This window comes from Rousettus aegyptiacus, unplaced genomic scaffold (assembly GCF_014176215.1).
Source record: "Rousettus aegyptiacus isolate mRouAeg1 unplaced genomic scaffold, mRouAeg1.p scaffold_m13_p_13, whole genome shotgun sequence".
Taxonomy (NCBI): domain Eukaryota; kingdom Metazoa; phylum Chordata; class Mammalia; order Chiroptera; family Pteropodidae; genus Rousettus; species Rousettus aegyptiacus.
Window position 1 is genome coordinate 55,658,063 of NW_023416288.1, and position 16,018 is coordinate 55,674,080.

The window sequence follows — 16,018 nt, forward strand, 5'->3', positions numbered from 1 at the left end:
CTGGTGGGGCGGACCAGGCCCCTGTCCCCACGAAGAGACATATTTTTAGGCTTATTCATTCCTCAGTCTAATGAGTTAGGTTAGTAGGAGTCACACCTCCGGAGTAGCTGTCCCTGGGACATCTGCCGCGGGCGAGTCATCTCAGGTGTGGTGCCTCTCTACATTGAAGGAACAACCAGCTATCCTACTTTTACGCAGGCCTCCCCATTTCGTTAGGACCTGCGGATTTTTCTGACATACCAGGATCTCTACAAGACTTGGCCAAGCGCTCTCTACCCGAGCAGTAACTTTCCAAATCAGCACAATGGCAGAGAGCTGGGAGGTGGGAGGGGGAGGGGGGAAACGGGTGGGACCGGGGACAAAGAAGAGGAAAAAGTCTGGCCATGCTCTGGGTTCTCCTTTACGCGTCTGCTCCCAGCTCAGCCTTTTCGGGTAACCCACTCTTCCAGGCCCTTCTGTCCCTCTTTTTCTCCGGTGCCCTGAGAAAGCGGGGCTGGTGGCCCGAAGGGGCGTGACCGACAGGTTGGATGGGTGGGGCATGACGGAGAGGGGCGTGGCTTGACAATTGCCAATCCTGACGCTGGAGGCGAAACTGACTCGCTAACTGGACCCAGGTGAGCTCCACTCTGCGCCTCCCGCTTGCTCAGCTCCCGGGATGGAAAGCGCCCGGGTGGCACCCGGAGGAGACGAAGCCGCACCCGAGTTCCCAATGGAGCCTGTGGAAAAGCAGGTCCCGGAGCCGGAGCAGCCGCAGGTGCCCGCGGAGCCGCGACGACCTGAGAGTCCCAAGAGCAGCCCGGCTCCGGCTGTACAGGGGGCGATGGCCTCGGGCCAGGACCTCTCTGGCGAGAGGCAGCTGCCCTCGCCTCGCCCCGCGCGCCTGCGGGTGGCGCCACTCAGCCTGGGCTATGGCGCCTTCCGCCGCCAGGCGTCTACCGGCCCGGAGCCGCCGTCGCCCGGCGCCGCCGCAGCCGAGCAGCCGCGGGACGGCGGGACGCCGGGGTCGGAGCTGGTGCCATGGGCCGCGCCGGGCGAGCCCGCCCCCAGCGCCTGGGCGCCCGTGGAACTGCAGGTGGACGTGCGTGTGAAGCCCGTGGGTGCGGCCGGCAGCAGCCGAGCGCCCTCGCCCGCGCCCTCCGCGCGCTTCATCACCGTGCCGGTGCCCGAGTCCCCCGCCTTCTCCCGCCACGCCGCCCCCGCGTCCCCGCTTCCGCCGCGCAACTCGTCCTCGGGCAGCACGTGGGGCAGCGGCGCGCAGGCGGCCGCAGTCCGGGAGGAGCGCGGCGGTGTGGACGCCGAGGGCCGGGCCAGCCCCGCCCAGGGGGGCGCGGCGTCCCGGGGCGCCCCCACGTGCCGCTGCGGCTGCCAGGAGCGGGAGCTGGAGGAGGACGACGCGCTGCTGCGCCGCGCGCAGGAGGACGGCGACAAGAAGCTGCACCGGGTGGTGGCGCTCATAGGTGAGCACGCGCTGCCGGGGCGGGGTCCCCGCAGCCTGAGGTCCCCCCACCCCACCCAGCAGCCACCCAGCGCTGGGCCACTGCAGCGGGGGGCCTAGGGGATCATCCCAATGCTCGACCCAACGAGAGCTCTCTCTGGCTTGGAACCAATATAACATTGCGGTTTATGTCATTATAATTCAATTTCTTTTCTTTTATTTATTTTTTATTTTATTTATTATTTATTTGTTTGTTTTTATTTATTTTTATTTTATTTATTTATTATTTATTTATTTTTATTTCATTTTTATTTATTTATTTATTTTTGTTTTATTTTTATTTTATTTATTTATTTATTTATTTATTTTATTTATTTTATTTTATTTTTTACGTTAAAGGAATAAAACCACTATTCTGCCCTCTTCCCGGGACTTTTTCACATTCCTTCTTCGTGTGGGCGGCATTTTTGATAAGGAGAGGTGGAAGGAATTCCAGGCGAGGGGAAGAAAGTCTTTTTAGGGTTACCTGACGGGGATGGCAGCCGGTGAGGGAACACAGGTCTCCGGACTCTTGGCTTCGGGCCAGCAGGGACCCGCCACTCTAGGTAGCCCAACCTCTCACAGGTTCAGGCTGCCTCTTTCTCTCCACCGCGTGTACTGCGGACTATTTGGCCCCAAACACTCATCCGTTCAGGAGCTTCAGCGCGGGGACCTCGCGGCCAGACTGCGAGGATTGTGGATTTTTCTTGGTGGGGGAAGGGTAGGCAAGGAAGCAGAAAGAGCCTGAAAAAGGTATAAACAACTAAACAATCCTGAACAAAGAACCAGGAGGGAGTGGTTGGTGAACTTGGGAGCATGGGAAAGCTTCCTGGAGCTAAGCCTTGAAAGGTAAGGAGAAGCTAGGGGTGTTCATAGGGGCCCCTTCTAGCTGGGGAGCCCTAGGAACAGAGGCCAGTGCAGGTTAGCTGCCTGCTAGGAGAGGAAGGACAGGCGAGCTAGACGGGCCCCAAATCCAGAGGCCTCTGTGCCAGTGGTTCTTAGACGTGGATAGAGCTGAGGGAATCAGATCACTCAGGAACTTTTGCAGAGTTTGATGTGAGCACATTTTCTTCATGACGGTGTGTGAGTGTTCTATTGCTGCTGTAACAAATCGCCACAAACTCAATGGCCTAAAACGACACAGATGTATTCTCTCACACTAATGTAGGTCAGGAATGCGATGTGGGCTCAGTGGCCCAAAGTCCAGTTGTCAGCAGCCCGGTGTTTTTTTCTTGGGGGTGCCAGGAAGTTCCGTTTCCTCGCCTTTTCTATCTCCTAGAGGCCACCACGTTCCTTCCTTAGCTCACAGCCCCCGTCTATAATCAAAGCGGCAACGTCAGGTGGAATCCTTCTCCTACTGCTGTCTCTCTGAAGCTCTCGTTCTTCTGCCGCCCTCTTCCTTTTCTAAGGACCCTAGTGATTACACTGGACCCACCCAGAGAAACCTGGATAATCTCCTCACCTCGAGGTCAACGGATAAGCAACTGGAATTCTATCTGCCACCTTAGTTTCCCTGTGCTGTGTAACCTAAGGTGGACATCGCACGACACAGACACCTTTAAGGGGACGTCGTTCTGCCCATCGCAATGAGTCTGTAGGTTTTCATCAGGTCAATAATAAAAGAGTCTGTGATAAGGAAGTGAGGAGCTAGTGGGGATGTGACATGGTTGGCTTTGTGTTCTAGAAAGTGAGCTCTGAGGGCGCTGAGGAGGAAGAATGGGGCAGGCATGAGATGGAAAGGGACCAGTTAGGAGGTGACAGCGGTAGTTCAACAGGAGGTGATGAAGGCTTGATCTATGGCAGAGGTGAGAGGGAGGGTTCAGGAGGTCGAGTTTAGGAAGCCGGGCCTCAGCCGATAAAGGCGTGCTAAGGGAGGGGCGGGGATGGGTGCCTACCGTGCCGGGAGGGTAGCTGTATGATGATGAACTGAGTTCTCCATCCAAAATGGGGAATGGGGGAAGAGGCGTGGGAGACATAAATAAGAAGGCACTTTAGGGAGTTCCAGGTAGAAAAGTCACTTAAAGGAAGAGGAGCCAGCCACAGACTGGGACATAAAACACAGGGTAGGAAGACGCTCAGGATGCATGGAAGCAGACAAAGGAGTTTCTAGAAGAGTGTGGTCAGCCGAGTCAAACGTTTGTGGAGGTGTCAGGGGAGAGGCGGGTTCAGGACGGACGGGTAGGGAGTGCTGCCACATTGAAACGGGACTGGCGGGTGGGGCAGGAAACCAGGGGTGTGAAGAGCAGGTGGGAGGCAGAGATGCCAGGCAGAACCTACTGCAGGGTGCGTGCTGACGCTGGGCGCTTTGGGCCTGCTCTCTGTGACATGTGGGATTCAAGAACCGTGGGGCTCCCGGTGCCGGCCTGCTTGGGCTGCTGCTTGGGCGAGGAGCTCTGCAGAGTCGTGTCTGCCTGAGTTGGCCCTTACCACTTGGGATCAAGCTGGTTACCTCAACAGGGCAAACCAAGGCACAGGCTCCGCGCTTTGCCCACCCCCACGTGGTAATGCCCCAACCCAGCTGCTTCACGGTCCCTTCCTCATGAACCTGGCAGAGAAGCCACCTGGAGAGGATGAGGACATCACTGCTTGGTCTCTTCCCCTACTTAGTTGGGCAAGGGTCCTAGAGGCACTGTCCAGGTGTCAGTAGAGGCATCAAAGACTGAGAACCTTCTCAGTGGCAGCACTTAGCCCAGGGGAGAAGTCTGTTTGCAGAGAGCCAGAACTGGGGGGAAAGCCAGATCCCCAGAGAGAATATTTCTCCTTTAGGTGTGGGTTAGAGTCATCTCTGGTCCGCCAGGCTGGATTACGTGTCCCTATTCAATGTTCCCAATGGCACTGGCCTTTGTGCAGCCTATGGTGGCATGCCTCACAGAAGTTATTGTTCCTTCTTTGTAAAGATCCTGGGCTCTGAACCCCTGGGGGCATGGAAAGGGAGTTTCACTGAAACTCCACCTGGCACATGAGTGCTTTGAAGGTAATTACTAAATAATGGCCCTAACCCTCTCAAAGTACTGATCAGATGGCTCTGGGGGGAGGTGTTTCCAAGGTCAGCATTGCATCCCCTTGAGTGTGGAATAAGGTGTGTGAAGACTATTGTAACTTACTGTGTTTCTTAACTGCTTTGTTTTTTTAAAGGTCAAAGCTGAATTTAGTATTCAATTACAATAGTTATATTTACCAAAGTGATTGGTGGATTTATTTTCCTTTTATTCCCCACGCTTTTTATTAGTTCTGCTTTTGTTTTTTTAAGACTCTTAATTTATGTGTCTTTTATTCTTAGCATTTTCAAATCCCCTTTTTTGGCTAACAGCTTCATTGAGCTATATAATTCACGTGCCACACAATTTACCCATTTAAATCACCACAGTTTTAGAATATTTTTATCACTCCAGAAAGAAGTGCTGTACTTTTTAGCTATCACCCCCCAACTTCAAGCTCCAAATACCAGGCAGCCACTTTCTGGTTCAATGGATTTGCCTAGTCCGGATGGATATTTCATAAAAATGGACTCACATAATACAAGTCCTTTTGTGTCTGGCTTCTTTGACTTAGCACAGTGTTTTCAAGGCTCATCCATGTCGTATGTGTGTACCAGCACACCATTCCTTTTTATGGCCGAATAATATTCCATTGTATGGATATACCACATTTTGTTTATCCACTTATCGGTTGATGAAAATTTGGGTTAAATCCCAAAGAAGCAGATTATGTACTTTTTTAAAAAGCTTCGAAAGGTCACAGATGGTATATTGACTTTTCATGTATCAATGTAACATACTTCCCTTCATGGTCTTTGAAGCGTTTTCTCTAATGCAAAAGGAAAAAGGGTATTTCATAGTGCTTATGCTTTTAAAGTTGAATTATGATCGAAAATGAATTAAAGCTTGGAAATGTGTTCTGTCTTTCTTTATGTGCATACCATACATGTGTATGTATTTATATTACTAATACCGATATTGCTAATGCGGGTATATACTAATACATCCATGTGATTTTTTTCAATGGAATTAGTTTTTCAAAATAATAAACTATTTGCTGGAGAATGACCTCTGCTGTTTCAGGCTTTGACACATACGATGACTGAGTTTTTAGGACCCTCACACCGACGATGTGGCACTCCTGACCCTCATCCCTGAGACCTGGGTGGGTTCTGGGCACCTTGCATGCAGCAAGGCGTCTGGGAGGGAAAGGGTCTCTTTGTCTTCTGATTGATTTCACAATTCAGGAGTGCTCAGTTACTTCGACAGGTGTGTTTCCGGGTTGGAAGCTGCTTATAACTGTTGGTGGCTGCCATTAAGCGTTCACTGTGTTTGAGTCTCCAAGTTTTTCCTCTGGCCTCCCTGGTGTTACACCATCAGCAGGGCAGGCTGTGGCCCTCGAGTGTGTCTGCCGTCTGAGCCTTTGCATGCGCTGTTCCTGCCGCCTGGATGCCATCCTGTCTCCAGAGTTCCTTTGCCCCCTGCCACCTCATTCCAGCCGCCTGGTCCTCTGGGGGCTGCGAGCTGCCGACAGCTCACACCCTTCTAGTGTTCCACAGCCTGCAAAGTGCTCTTGGCACTGTGCTCCCTCAGTGGCCCCCTGCACCTGGAGAGGGAGAGGAGGCGGGTGATTTCAGTGTCGAAATGGGAAAACACGAGAATGCCTCAGTCAGGACTTGAATCCAGGTCTGTTGAACTGCAGCTCTGCCCCTCAGTTCTCCCTCGTGTGTCGTCTTATCTCCTGGGACCTTTGCCTAGTCTGTTAGCTCCTTGAGGGCAGAGGCCTTGCCCTGTTCTCTGTGTATTTGCACCCTAAGTCGAGGGCCCGCTAGGTGCTCAATAAATGCTTGTTAGCCAATTATTTATTCTTTCTTGAATAGAACCTTAAGTCTTTCAGTTATTCAAGAAACGGAACATCTTCTGGCATTTTTTCTCCCAAATAGGAGGTTCTCACCCATATTTTTCCTGGTGTCTGGGCCGAGTGGGTAGCTTCTCAGCATGATGCAGTTGTGTAAGTCGGTGAGTGTGGTTGGCACGGTCTCCTTCTAACATGTCTTCTGGTTCCTCCTCCCCCCCAGGGCTGCCTATGTACATGAAGTCCCTGCGCTGGGCGCTGGTAGTCATGGCCGCGCTCCTGGCGGTGTCTACGGTCGCCATTGTTGCCTTGGCCTCTAGAACAGGTATGGTGCCTCCTCCCCATCCCATCCCCTCCCTGCCAGACCCCACCACCAGGGTGTCTAGACCTCACAGGACATGTGTGAGAATTAGGAGACATCCCCACTGGGCATGAAGACATGCGGCCTGCTGAGCAAAGATAAGGAAAAGGCTTCTTCCTCCTGTTGGATACAGCCTGCGCCCTGATGAGCAATTGGGTGTCAGCCCCCTGGGGGCTTTGTCTGCAGCACGGATTGGACAGCCTTCCAGGGGCCCTGCCCACCCTGCTTGCCACCCAAAGGCTCACCAGTTCCATACCTCCAGATTTGCCCCTCAGTCAAGGCAATGGCCAAGTTCTGACTTTTTAACGTATGTACTGTTGACGGTCCACCCCCGACTTACTGTGGTCTGTGTCCCCTTGCAGGAGCCACGTGCCGGCCATGCCCGCAGGGCTGGCTGTGGTCCGGGGAGCACTGCTATTACCTCTCCGCTGAGGCCCAGGCCTGGGAGGCCAGCCAGGCTTTCTGCTTGGCCCACCACGCTACCCTCCCCCTGCTGAGCCACACCCAGGTGAGGAGGGGTTGGGCTAGGGAGGGGTGCGGACGGCTAGCCCTGGAAGGAATTGGCAAAGATCTAGTCCAACTCTACATTACAGAAAAAGTCACCAAGGCCTGGAGAAATAAAGTGACATGCAGGGGGACCGGACTGCAGGTTGCCCAGGTCTTCAGTTTACTCATTCTAGGGAGCCGATGTGGAGCTGGGGCAGCTGGAGCAAGGCTGCCCCCTTTAACAGCACTGGAATTTTCCGTCTATATCCCATCATTTGCCTAGTTATTTCCCAATTGCTGACCGTTTACTTGGGTGGTCTCCAGTCTCTCTTTACACACGGCACTGTATTACCTCTGGGTAAAATCGTCTTCTCAAACCCTTTATGTTCTTGGATTTTACTCCCCAAAGTGGAATCACGCATTGGAGCGAGAGGAACAGAGGTACCACTCCCGTTCTGTATGCAGCATCGAGTATGTGCCCCATGAGTCTGGACGGGTGTGGGTGGGTCAAGGTCAGCCTCCCTGTCCCCACCCGCCAAGTTCTGCACCAGGAGTGACACTGTTGAGAGATCTTTTAAATACAATTGAAATGCAATTCAAAAACAAGTTGAAAATCTTTAAATACAGCATTTTGCTTTACTTCATTATTCAGAATAACACAGCCTCAAAGACCAGTAGTTAAAAGGAATGATCCTAACAGCTCTCTAACATACTTGTTTTGGTTCCTGTTCCTTGTGTCTGCGTCCACATTTTTTCATTATTATAATCAAGCCACAACTCTGATTCAGCTTTTTCACTTAACTGTCACCCCTCACGTACTACATACAGCCTTTCTTGTTGCTCCATGATCTTCATACTTTTATTCTTTTAATGACCTTAATAGTACTCTGCTAAGCTGATACAACGTAATTTATGTTCTTGCCTTTGACTGTGGATTAGATGCCAGTGCAGCCTAATCCACTCGCCTCCTGCCCAGTTAGGCTGTTTGCTGTGACCTCAATGTCCTTCTGTAGCTTCCCAGCTCTGCTCATGCCTTTCCCAGCACCTCTCAGCACCTGTTTCTCTGTCCACTCAGTATGAATATGCATTGCTTGGTGGGGACTGGCATTCATGTCCTCTCCTCTGGAGGGCCGAGGTGGGATCACCCCCATTTCAGGTCCCCAGTCCTGAGTGCAATGCCTGGTAACCGGCAAACATCCAATACGACTCTGATTCCTGGCGTTTTGGGGGAGTCGAGTCGAGCTGGGTTGCTTCTTCAGCCTGGCAGGCTGGGAACTTGGCAGAAGCCCGAGGTGAGCCATGCCAACGTCCAGAGGAGTAACCAGCTGCTTTTCTCTCTCAGAACTTCCTCAGAAGATACCCAGTCACCAAGTCCTCCTGGGTGGGGGCCCGGCGAGGCCCCCATGGCTGGCAATGGATTGATGGGACCCCCCTGCAGCCCCAACTGTGAGTGACTGTGGGCCTGGGTGGAGGGCGCCCTCTGTCCCCAACGCACTAGCATGGGCTCCCCAGGGTGACCAAAGCGACATCACAGCAGGCACCAAAGAGGGGCTAAAGTCCTTCCCCTCCGCTCCCCGTGGCTATTCTAGACCCTCCCCAAATTCAGTCCCCATGCTCCACCCCTGGCCTGAGGTGCCCCTTGGGAGGCTGACCCCAAACCCACGCTCAGGGCCTGGTTTTGTTTAGTCCCCATCACCCCACCCCTTGTTTGGGACCTCCAGCACATTCGCCCAAGCAGGGCTGTCACCTTGTTCTACAGATAAGGGCTGCGCCACTCAGGCTTGGTGGCTCACTCAGCACCTCACAGCCGATGAGCCGGGAGCAGTCTCACGACACCCCCACCCCCGCCCCGGGGTGCTTACTAGACCAGCACCCCGTGCGGTGATTCAAACGGTACCCAGGCCAGCGGGCTGGAGGGCCATGACACCAGGAAGCCCCTTCACCCCACACCCCCTTTCCTCTCACCCTTCGCCAGACTCCCAGAGGAAAAGGACCAGCCGGCTCTCCAGTGCGGGGGTCTGGAGGGAGGCAAGCTTGTGGCTTTGGACTGCGCCTCCTCAAGACCCTGGGTCTGCGCCAAGGGGAAAGACTGACTTGGGTTGCACCCACCTCGAGCCTGTTGGAGGCCTGCAGCCCCTAGGGAGGTCCAACCCTGGACGCTTCATGTCCCCCTGCCTGAGCCAGCCTGGCAGCTGGGAGGCTTTCTGTGGCCTGGGGCCAAGTGCCCATTACAGTCTCTAGTCTCCAGCTGCTAAAGCAGATTTGTTTTGTGACCTTGGGAGGTTTTTTTTTTTTTTTTTTTTTTTTTAGCATTTCTGAGCCTTGGTCTCTCCCCCATTAAAATGGGCATTTCCTGGTCCCTCACACGCACACACTTCTGGTCCTAGAAGAACAGAAAGGATTAGCGATCTCCACTGAGCCCAGCCTGGTTCTCACTGAGCCCATGAAATGAGTCTCCCATTGTTGTGTGCCAGTGGAGTCTGGTAGCAGGGACACCACCGCTGTGCATGCCATTTCTGGGCAGCTGGACACATGGCCAACATGGCTGACTACCAGTGTCACAGCGAGTGAGGAAGAGGAGGAGGGAGGTTCTGCATTGATGGCCAAGGCTGGGACAATGCAGAGGGTAGGGCCGCCTAGGAAGGAGGAGCCAAGGAAGCATACCCGCCCTCCCTGCACTTGGTAGGTACGAGCTGCTGCAAAGCATGGGGTCCAGGAGAGAGAGGAACCTGAAGAAATGTGGGGGTGCCCGAGACAGCTCGTCCACCCACAGTGAGGGGCTAGAGGCCCTGGAAGGGTTTGTTTAGTCTCCCCAGCCTGTACAGACCTACAACAGGGGACTGTACCTGTGTCTTGGTGCCAAGCATTCAACAGGACACTTTCCTCTTCGAAGTCAGACCACGTATCCCAATCTTAGAGAAATCTCTATCAGTCCATTTAAAACCAGTTACCTCGTACAGAATGTACGGGCGCCTGGGAGAAGGATGCGCTTGACAAGCAATAAAAATCGTGGAAACACTTTGGTCTTTCTTGTGGCTTCCTTCTTACTGCAGCTCCAAATTAACCCCTGAGCTTGATAACATGGTGCTTTAACCCACTTCAAAGCCCTCCTCAGCAGACGTCCTGTGCTCAGTGCCATCAGGCTGGTTTCAGAGCAGAAGCCCTTTAGCTCCTCCCGGCTTCGAGGCCAAGTACCACAGGCCTGGGGCTCCCTGGACCCAGATGACACTGAAAATCACCTGTGGCGGTGCCCAGGGTGTGGTGCCGTGGCCTGGAAATCTGAAAGTTATTTAGCTTCACTTGGTGAGGTAGGGGAATAAGAAAGTGAACTTCTATCTACCACACTAGGACACTACAGCTAGTTACTACCCAGAGTTGGCAAACCAAGTAGTAGCTGGGTAAGGTTATTGTTTAGAAATATGGAGACAAATACTAGAGGAAACAGCAAATATAAAACGTTTGCCTTAAAGCTAATTGGTGGTGACAGAAGTCAGAATAGTGGCTATCTTAGTGAAAGAGTAATGACTGGAAACGGACACACCAGGGAACATTCTAGGTGCTGGAAATGGCCTAGAATTTGATTTGGGTAGAGCTAGGCATAGATATGCAAAAATTCACCAAGCTGTTACACTTAAGATTAAAAACTAAAATGCCTGTCCCCAAAGAACAGGAATGAGGTTAAAGGGAGCAAGGGGGGGCAGGAGACTGAATTTTTAAAACATTACATCCTTTACTACTGACTTAAAACCACATTCATATATATATATAAACCCATATTCATGTACTGCTTTAATTAAAAAAAAAACAAAACACTTTTTTTAAAGGGTCCACAGGATTCTGATGTGCAGCCTGGCTTGAGAACTAGCAGCTTCACAAATTATTCCTTCGCCTGCATTTTCTTCCAGAGTGTAATTGTTTGTTTCACTGAGGTACATTCACGTTAAGTTTCGGCCTCGCCTTCAGAGCATGTCTTTCTCTTTCTACAAAACAGAAGCTGGAAAAGTTACACAGCAGGTTGGTCTGCATGGAATCCCTCTGAGTAATTTCTCTAGTCTCTTTTCCCACCAGGCACTGCCAACTGCCACTCTTTGGAACCAACATCTAGTAATGCTGCCACCAGCACTGGCTTGTTCCCTGGCGCTCTGGAGCCCTGCCTCTGACACAGGCGGGCCCAGCAAGCAGCTCACAGCAGCCTCTGAGGGGCAGCTCTCAACATCCAGTCTGTTCAACAGTCACCTGTTAAGCACATGCAACTCATCATACTCCAAGTCCTGAGATTCTAATGCAGTAGGTCCCCAAGTCAGGCCCCCAAGTTCGGTTTCTATCAGCCTTCTGGGTGATTCTGATGCAGATGATCCAGAGACCGTATTTAGAAAATCCCTACCTAAAACACCTGTATGCCTACAGGACAAAGTACTTTTAAAGTGCTGACTTAAATGGAAAATCTATGATATCCCCAACCTTATGACACTTTTCAAGAGTTAAAAAAAAAAAAAGGGACATGAACACACACATGCTCTCTACTTGGATCTAACAGGAAATGGAATCGTTTTTCTACATGTCCATAAGACCCAGGAGGGAGCTGTCACATGGAACTCAACCATGTTTAAGCCCATTTGAGTCGGAGCCTGTTTCAGGCAGCCAACAGTATTCAGACATAGTGGTATACTGCAGCGGGGACCTTGAGAGCCACTCTTTCAAAGCAGTATTGGAGCAGATTCTGGTGCTGGCATCAGCCTATGGCCTCATCTCCTTGCTGGATCCTTCACTGAGACCCCAGTTCTGAGTCTGAATGCCTTGCTTTCAGCCTAAACTCTACCACGCTGGCCATTAGTTTGGTTTGATTGCCATATGTGCTTGTAGACCCAGAACCGATGACATCCTGGTTTCTGCTGGTGCCTGGAAAACATGCAGACACACTTGCTGGCCCCAATACCCCACAAGGCCCTGCTCACCTGTGGTTGGCCCCAGCACCACTCCGCCGGTACACCCCTGCCTGGTTCTTAGCAGCCAGCCTCTGCCATCAAAACCCTGTTCTCTCAGCCCTGCCCAGCCTTTCCTAATTCTCCTGAAACTGGAATTACTTTTTTAAATTGCAAGAGATGATAGAAAGAAAAATAGAGGTCAATATTTTATTACCTTACTCACACCCTGGGAAAATCTGAATAGCAATAGGGTATATTAAACTCATGATGTAAACAGCTTTACTTTTTTCCATAGGAAAATCAGACAAGAATGTTTTTCAAAATATTTAAGTCAGTATATTGCAGTGGCCCAAGGTTCTGAAGATTCTTGGCTGTGTCAGACACCAACCTAGCCAAGTGAGGATGGTCTTGGGTAAGGGGAAGGCACTAACATAGCTCAGGGAAGAAGCTAATTACTGATCAAAGGAGCATGTTTCAGTGGTTTAACAATTTAGAGAGAGCCATACCTGTACATACCAGATGAATATCCACCTTGGATATGTTCATATTTTAAAAATTATGCAATAGTTACTTGGATTCTTAATGTTGAAAAACCTATAAGCATTACTGATTTTTAAACTGTTAACACTTATAAAAACTTTAATATAAACTATCATTTTGAAAGGTACCACATCAAATGAGAAATTACCACACTGAATGACAAAAGTGTTTAAATTGTTAATGCACGCTTGGTTCTGGTTCAAAGGGCTAATGTTGAAAGCTATTATCAAATGGTTTATGAAAACAGACTTAAAATGAAACTTGGAGGAAAAAAACCAAGAACTTGGAAAAGTCAAACAATTTTAAGGTTATCAGAGCGGTCAGTCAGTCTTGAAAAAACAAGCATCCTTAGAAATGGAGGGTTTTTTCTTCAGTTTCGGCTGATGCTCTTGAAGCAACTAAGCAAGGCGGCTTTGGGGGAGATGCCTGGTGGCAGCAAAGCAAAGTGAAGGCCAACTCCAAGTAGGACACCCCAGAGGATCAGGTTTTACAAACACGTGACTAATCTTACACTTTTACTGCAGTCACCAGATAACACGAACGTACCAAAAATTGTGTATGAGAAACATGATTAAGATTGAAATTTTAGGGCTATTCTGAGTGGCTCCCCTGGCTTGAGGATTATTAAAAATTTAGAATGTTTACCCCAAAGTCTAAACTAGAGGTATCTAAGCAAAAGAATTTGTTTTAAAAGGGTTTTTTTTTTTTTTTTTAATGGAATTATTCACTTAAAGAACATGCAGCTAAGTGCCCGGCCCAGGAAGACGATGTCTGATACTGGCCTGTACCGGCTATTTATAGGATTAGGCAGAGAATAAGCATTAAACTGCAATGTTACAAACATAATGCTAAAACTTAATTTTTCAATCGCGTTCAAGTTTGGCCTCTAACTCCAATTATCACTAACTGTAACAAGTCAGGTCCCAGAGAGCCTTCCTTGTCCGCAGCAGCTTATCCTTTTTGATCTTACTCTACCTGCCAAGGTACTAAATCCAAAGTGCTGTGAAGATCTCTCCCATTTCCCGATCAGATGAAAGATTACAGCTCGCTGCCACCGTTAAATTTACATAAACACGCTCTTTGAGGCTGAAGCAAATCTGACTGGTTCTCACTGTGAAAATGAAATATAAAAACTATTCTTGGAGTTATTTCTAAACAGAACTTGTCTCTAATCCTAATGTAACAGAAATGTATACATAAATCAGATTCATCAAATGGATCTTCGGCTAACAACTATTCGAGAACAATGTGATGAACATCAGGTGTCGGAATGTTACGTTTTCTAGGATCTGACATTTTCAGTGATCGAGAATTATTATATTTTGTAAATGGAAACCGCACTAAAAACAGAATGCTATAAATAGAATCACGTCACTTGTTTCCAAAGACTATTGTACACCAGAGCGATGTTAAAATAATTTAAAAAGGAGGCTATTTTGTGGCAAACTTTGTGAGTGAGGTTAAAACTGTAAACCGGGAGTGATCTTGGGGCAACTGCCAGCGAGTATTCTTGGGGCAAACAGGAAATGGGTTAAGGAAACAGCACAGACCACTAGGGACAAAGCAGACACAAAACAATTTCTCAGCAACCACAAATAAAAGGGAATGGGCCGCTGATGCAGAAGAGTCTCAGATTAAACTCTATCAACTCAATGTGTGGATCCAAAAATGGCAAAAAACCTCCAAATAATGAGGCGGCTTGGTAAACTGGTAACTTGACAAGTGTCTCTTTTAAATACAGACCTGATGTCATTTAGAGTATTAGTTTCCTTTTCTCTCTGAAGCCCACATTCCTCTGCAACACCAAAATGTCACACTTAGGGGAAACAAAGACAAAAACAGTTACTGAAAGGTGTTATCAGTTCACTATACTCACACATTAATTTCATTACTTAATGTATTTTTGTTCCTCGGATTTTCTAGAATCACAAGTGATACCTGCCAACTACTATTTAAATCCAAGTGGCCACAGAGTTCTTCAATGCAGAAATTGTTATTATTGCACTGGTTATACCATGTTTTTATTTCAGTTTGCTGAATGAGAAGAAATACAAAACAAAAACAAAGGAAAAACCCAGTTTCTTCTGCAGGTCCAGTCCTCCTCTCTAGCCCTGAAGTAGCCAGAGTACAGTCAGCGAGGGACTCGGGGGGAACAACAGTTCATCTTGAATCTTTGCAAGTATATATTTATTTCCTTTGGTGCCTTGCACAGTAAGGCACTATTACTGATATAACAGAATAGAAGAAATGCCCACAGCAAATAGTTCTAGTGACAATTTACTAGACGTTACAGTTTAATAATGGTGGTGGTGATTGTTTTTCATTTTATTATTCTTTTTACAATAAGGGTGTAGCCTTTATACTCCACACACACAAAATAAAACAAGAAGTGCTTATGAAAAAGTCCCGGCCCCCACCCCCCTTTTCAAAACACCCTGAACGTAGCAATTCAATAGAACAGAAAAATCAAGACTTGTTTGATTTCAAATTTTCAATAAAAAAGCAAAGTATGTAATGCAACAGCTGTTCAACTTCCAACTCTAAAGAGGCACCGTTAAACAAACAAAAAACTCCCAGTATTTAAACTTCTCCAGCACACACTCCAGTATAAATGTTCTGAACTGTAATCAGCTAGTAATTAATAATTGGAATAGGACTTTAGAACAGAAGTTATATTGCTTCCCTACCCCCTCCTTCTTACCATTAGAAGGGAGAGGTATGACGGATATAAAAGTCAGAGGAAGAAGAATTAAAAAGAAAAATTCCCAAAGCTGCTGCTATTTGGACTAGAAAGAAAGACAGCATTTTACAAATGTTCAAAAAATCCCAAGGCAAGTTAACACAATTCGTTCACTATCACTCCTACTAGAAAGAATAAAGACATCGGCATTTTACATAAAACGGTACGTTCAGAATTGCATTACAGGTTCACCAGAAACTATGGATGTAGTTTTAGGCTTCATTAAGGAGAACAAGTTCAGTTCAGATCAAGTAAGATACTGTACACCTAGCCTAACTGGATCGGTGTCTGGAACTGCTTACTGTGCCACCCTGAACAGCTGTAAACTAAACAATAGTATGTAACTCCATTGGAAGCTTAAGGGTTGAGGACATGTACACAGCTAATTATATCTCCCCTGCTTCGCGCTCTTCAGAGCTCCGCCTGTCTTCTGATCTGCCATTAGCGCTCTCATAGGACCGCTTCTTATCTTTTCGATCTCTGTCACGAGGTGATCTGTCTCTTGAATTCCTGTCTCTGTCCCGTGACGCTAAGTCTTGGTCTCTGAATCTCTCTTTTGAGGATCTGAAAAATATTAATTTGAGGAGCAAAATGTGTTGGGAAACCCAAAATCCAAATGAAAGAATCGGATAAATATTAAGGTACTGATAGCAGAAGAT

The 16,018-nt window shown here is 48.8% G+C and overlaps 2 protein-coding genes across 11 annotated transcripts in view; one reads left to right on the top strand and one right to left on the bottom strand.

Annotated features, from left to right (window-relative positions):
- The first annotated feature begins 626 nt into the window (after window positions 1-626).
- Window positions 627-10,166, top strand: KLRG2 (killer cell lectin like receptor G2). Its single transcript, XM_016161857.2, has 5 exons — window positions 627-1,457; window positions 6,531-6,632; window positions 7,031-7,176; window positions 8,497-8,600; window positions 9,130-10,166. Exons 1-5 carry the CDS (start codon window positions 656-658, stop codon window positions 9,245-9,247), a joined length of 1,272 nt encoding a protein of 423 aa, XP_016017343.2. The 5' UTR covers window positions 627-655; the 3' UTR covers window positions 9,248-10,166.
- Window positions 10,167-14,622: 4,456 nt separating this feature from the next.
- The window catches only part of LOC107519339 (putative RNA-binding protein Luc7-like 2), a 56,885-nt gene continuing 55,489 nt past the window's right edge, over window positions 14,623-16,018 (bottom strand). For all 10 annotated transcript variants that reach the window (XM_016161888.2, XM_016161890.2, XM_036230833.1 and 7 more), the window contains one exon: window positions 14,623-15,923. In XM_016161888.2, the coding sequence (XP_016017374.1) occupies window positions 15,746-15,923 (178 nt within the window). In that variant the 3' untranslated portion in view covers window positions 14,623-15,745. The remainder of the gene's footprint in view (window positions 15,924-16,018) is intronic.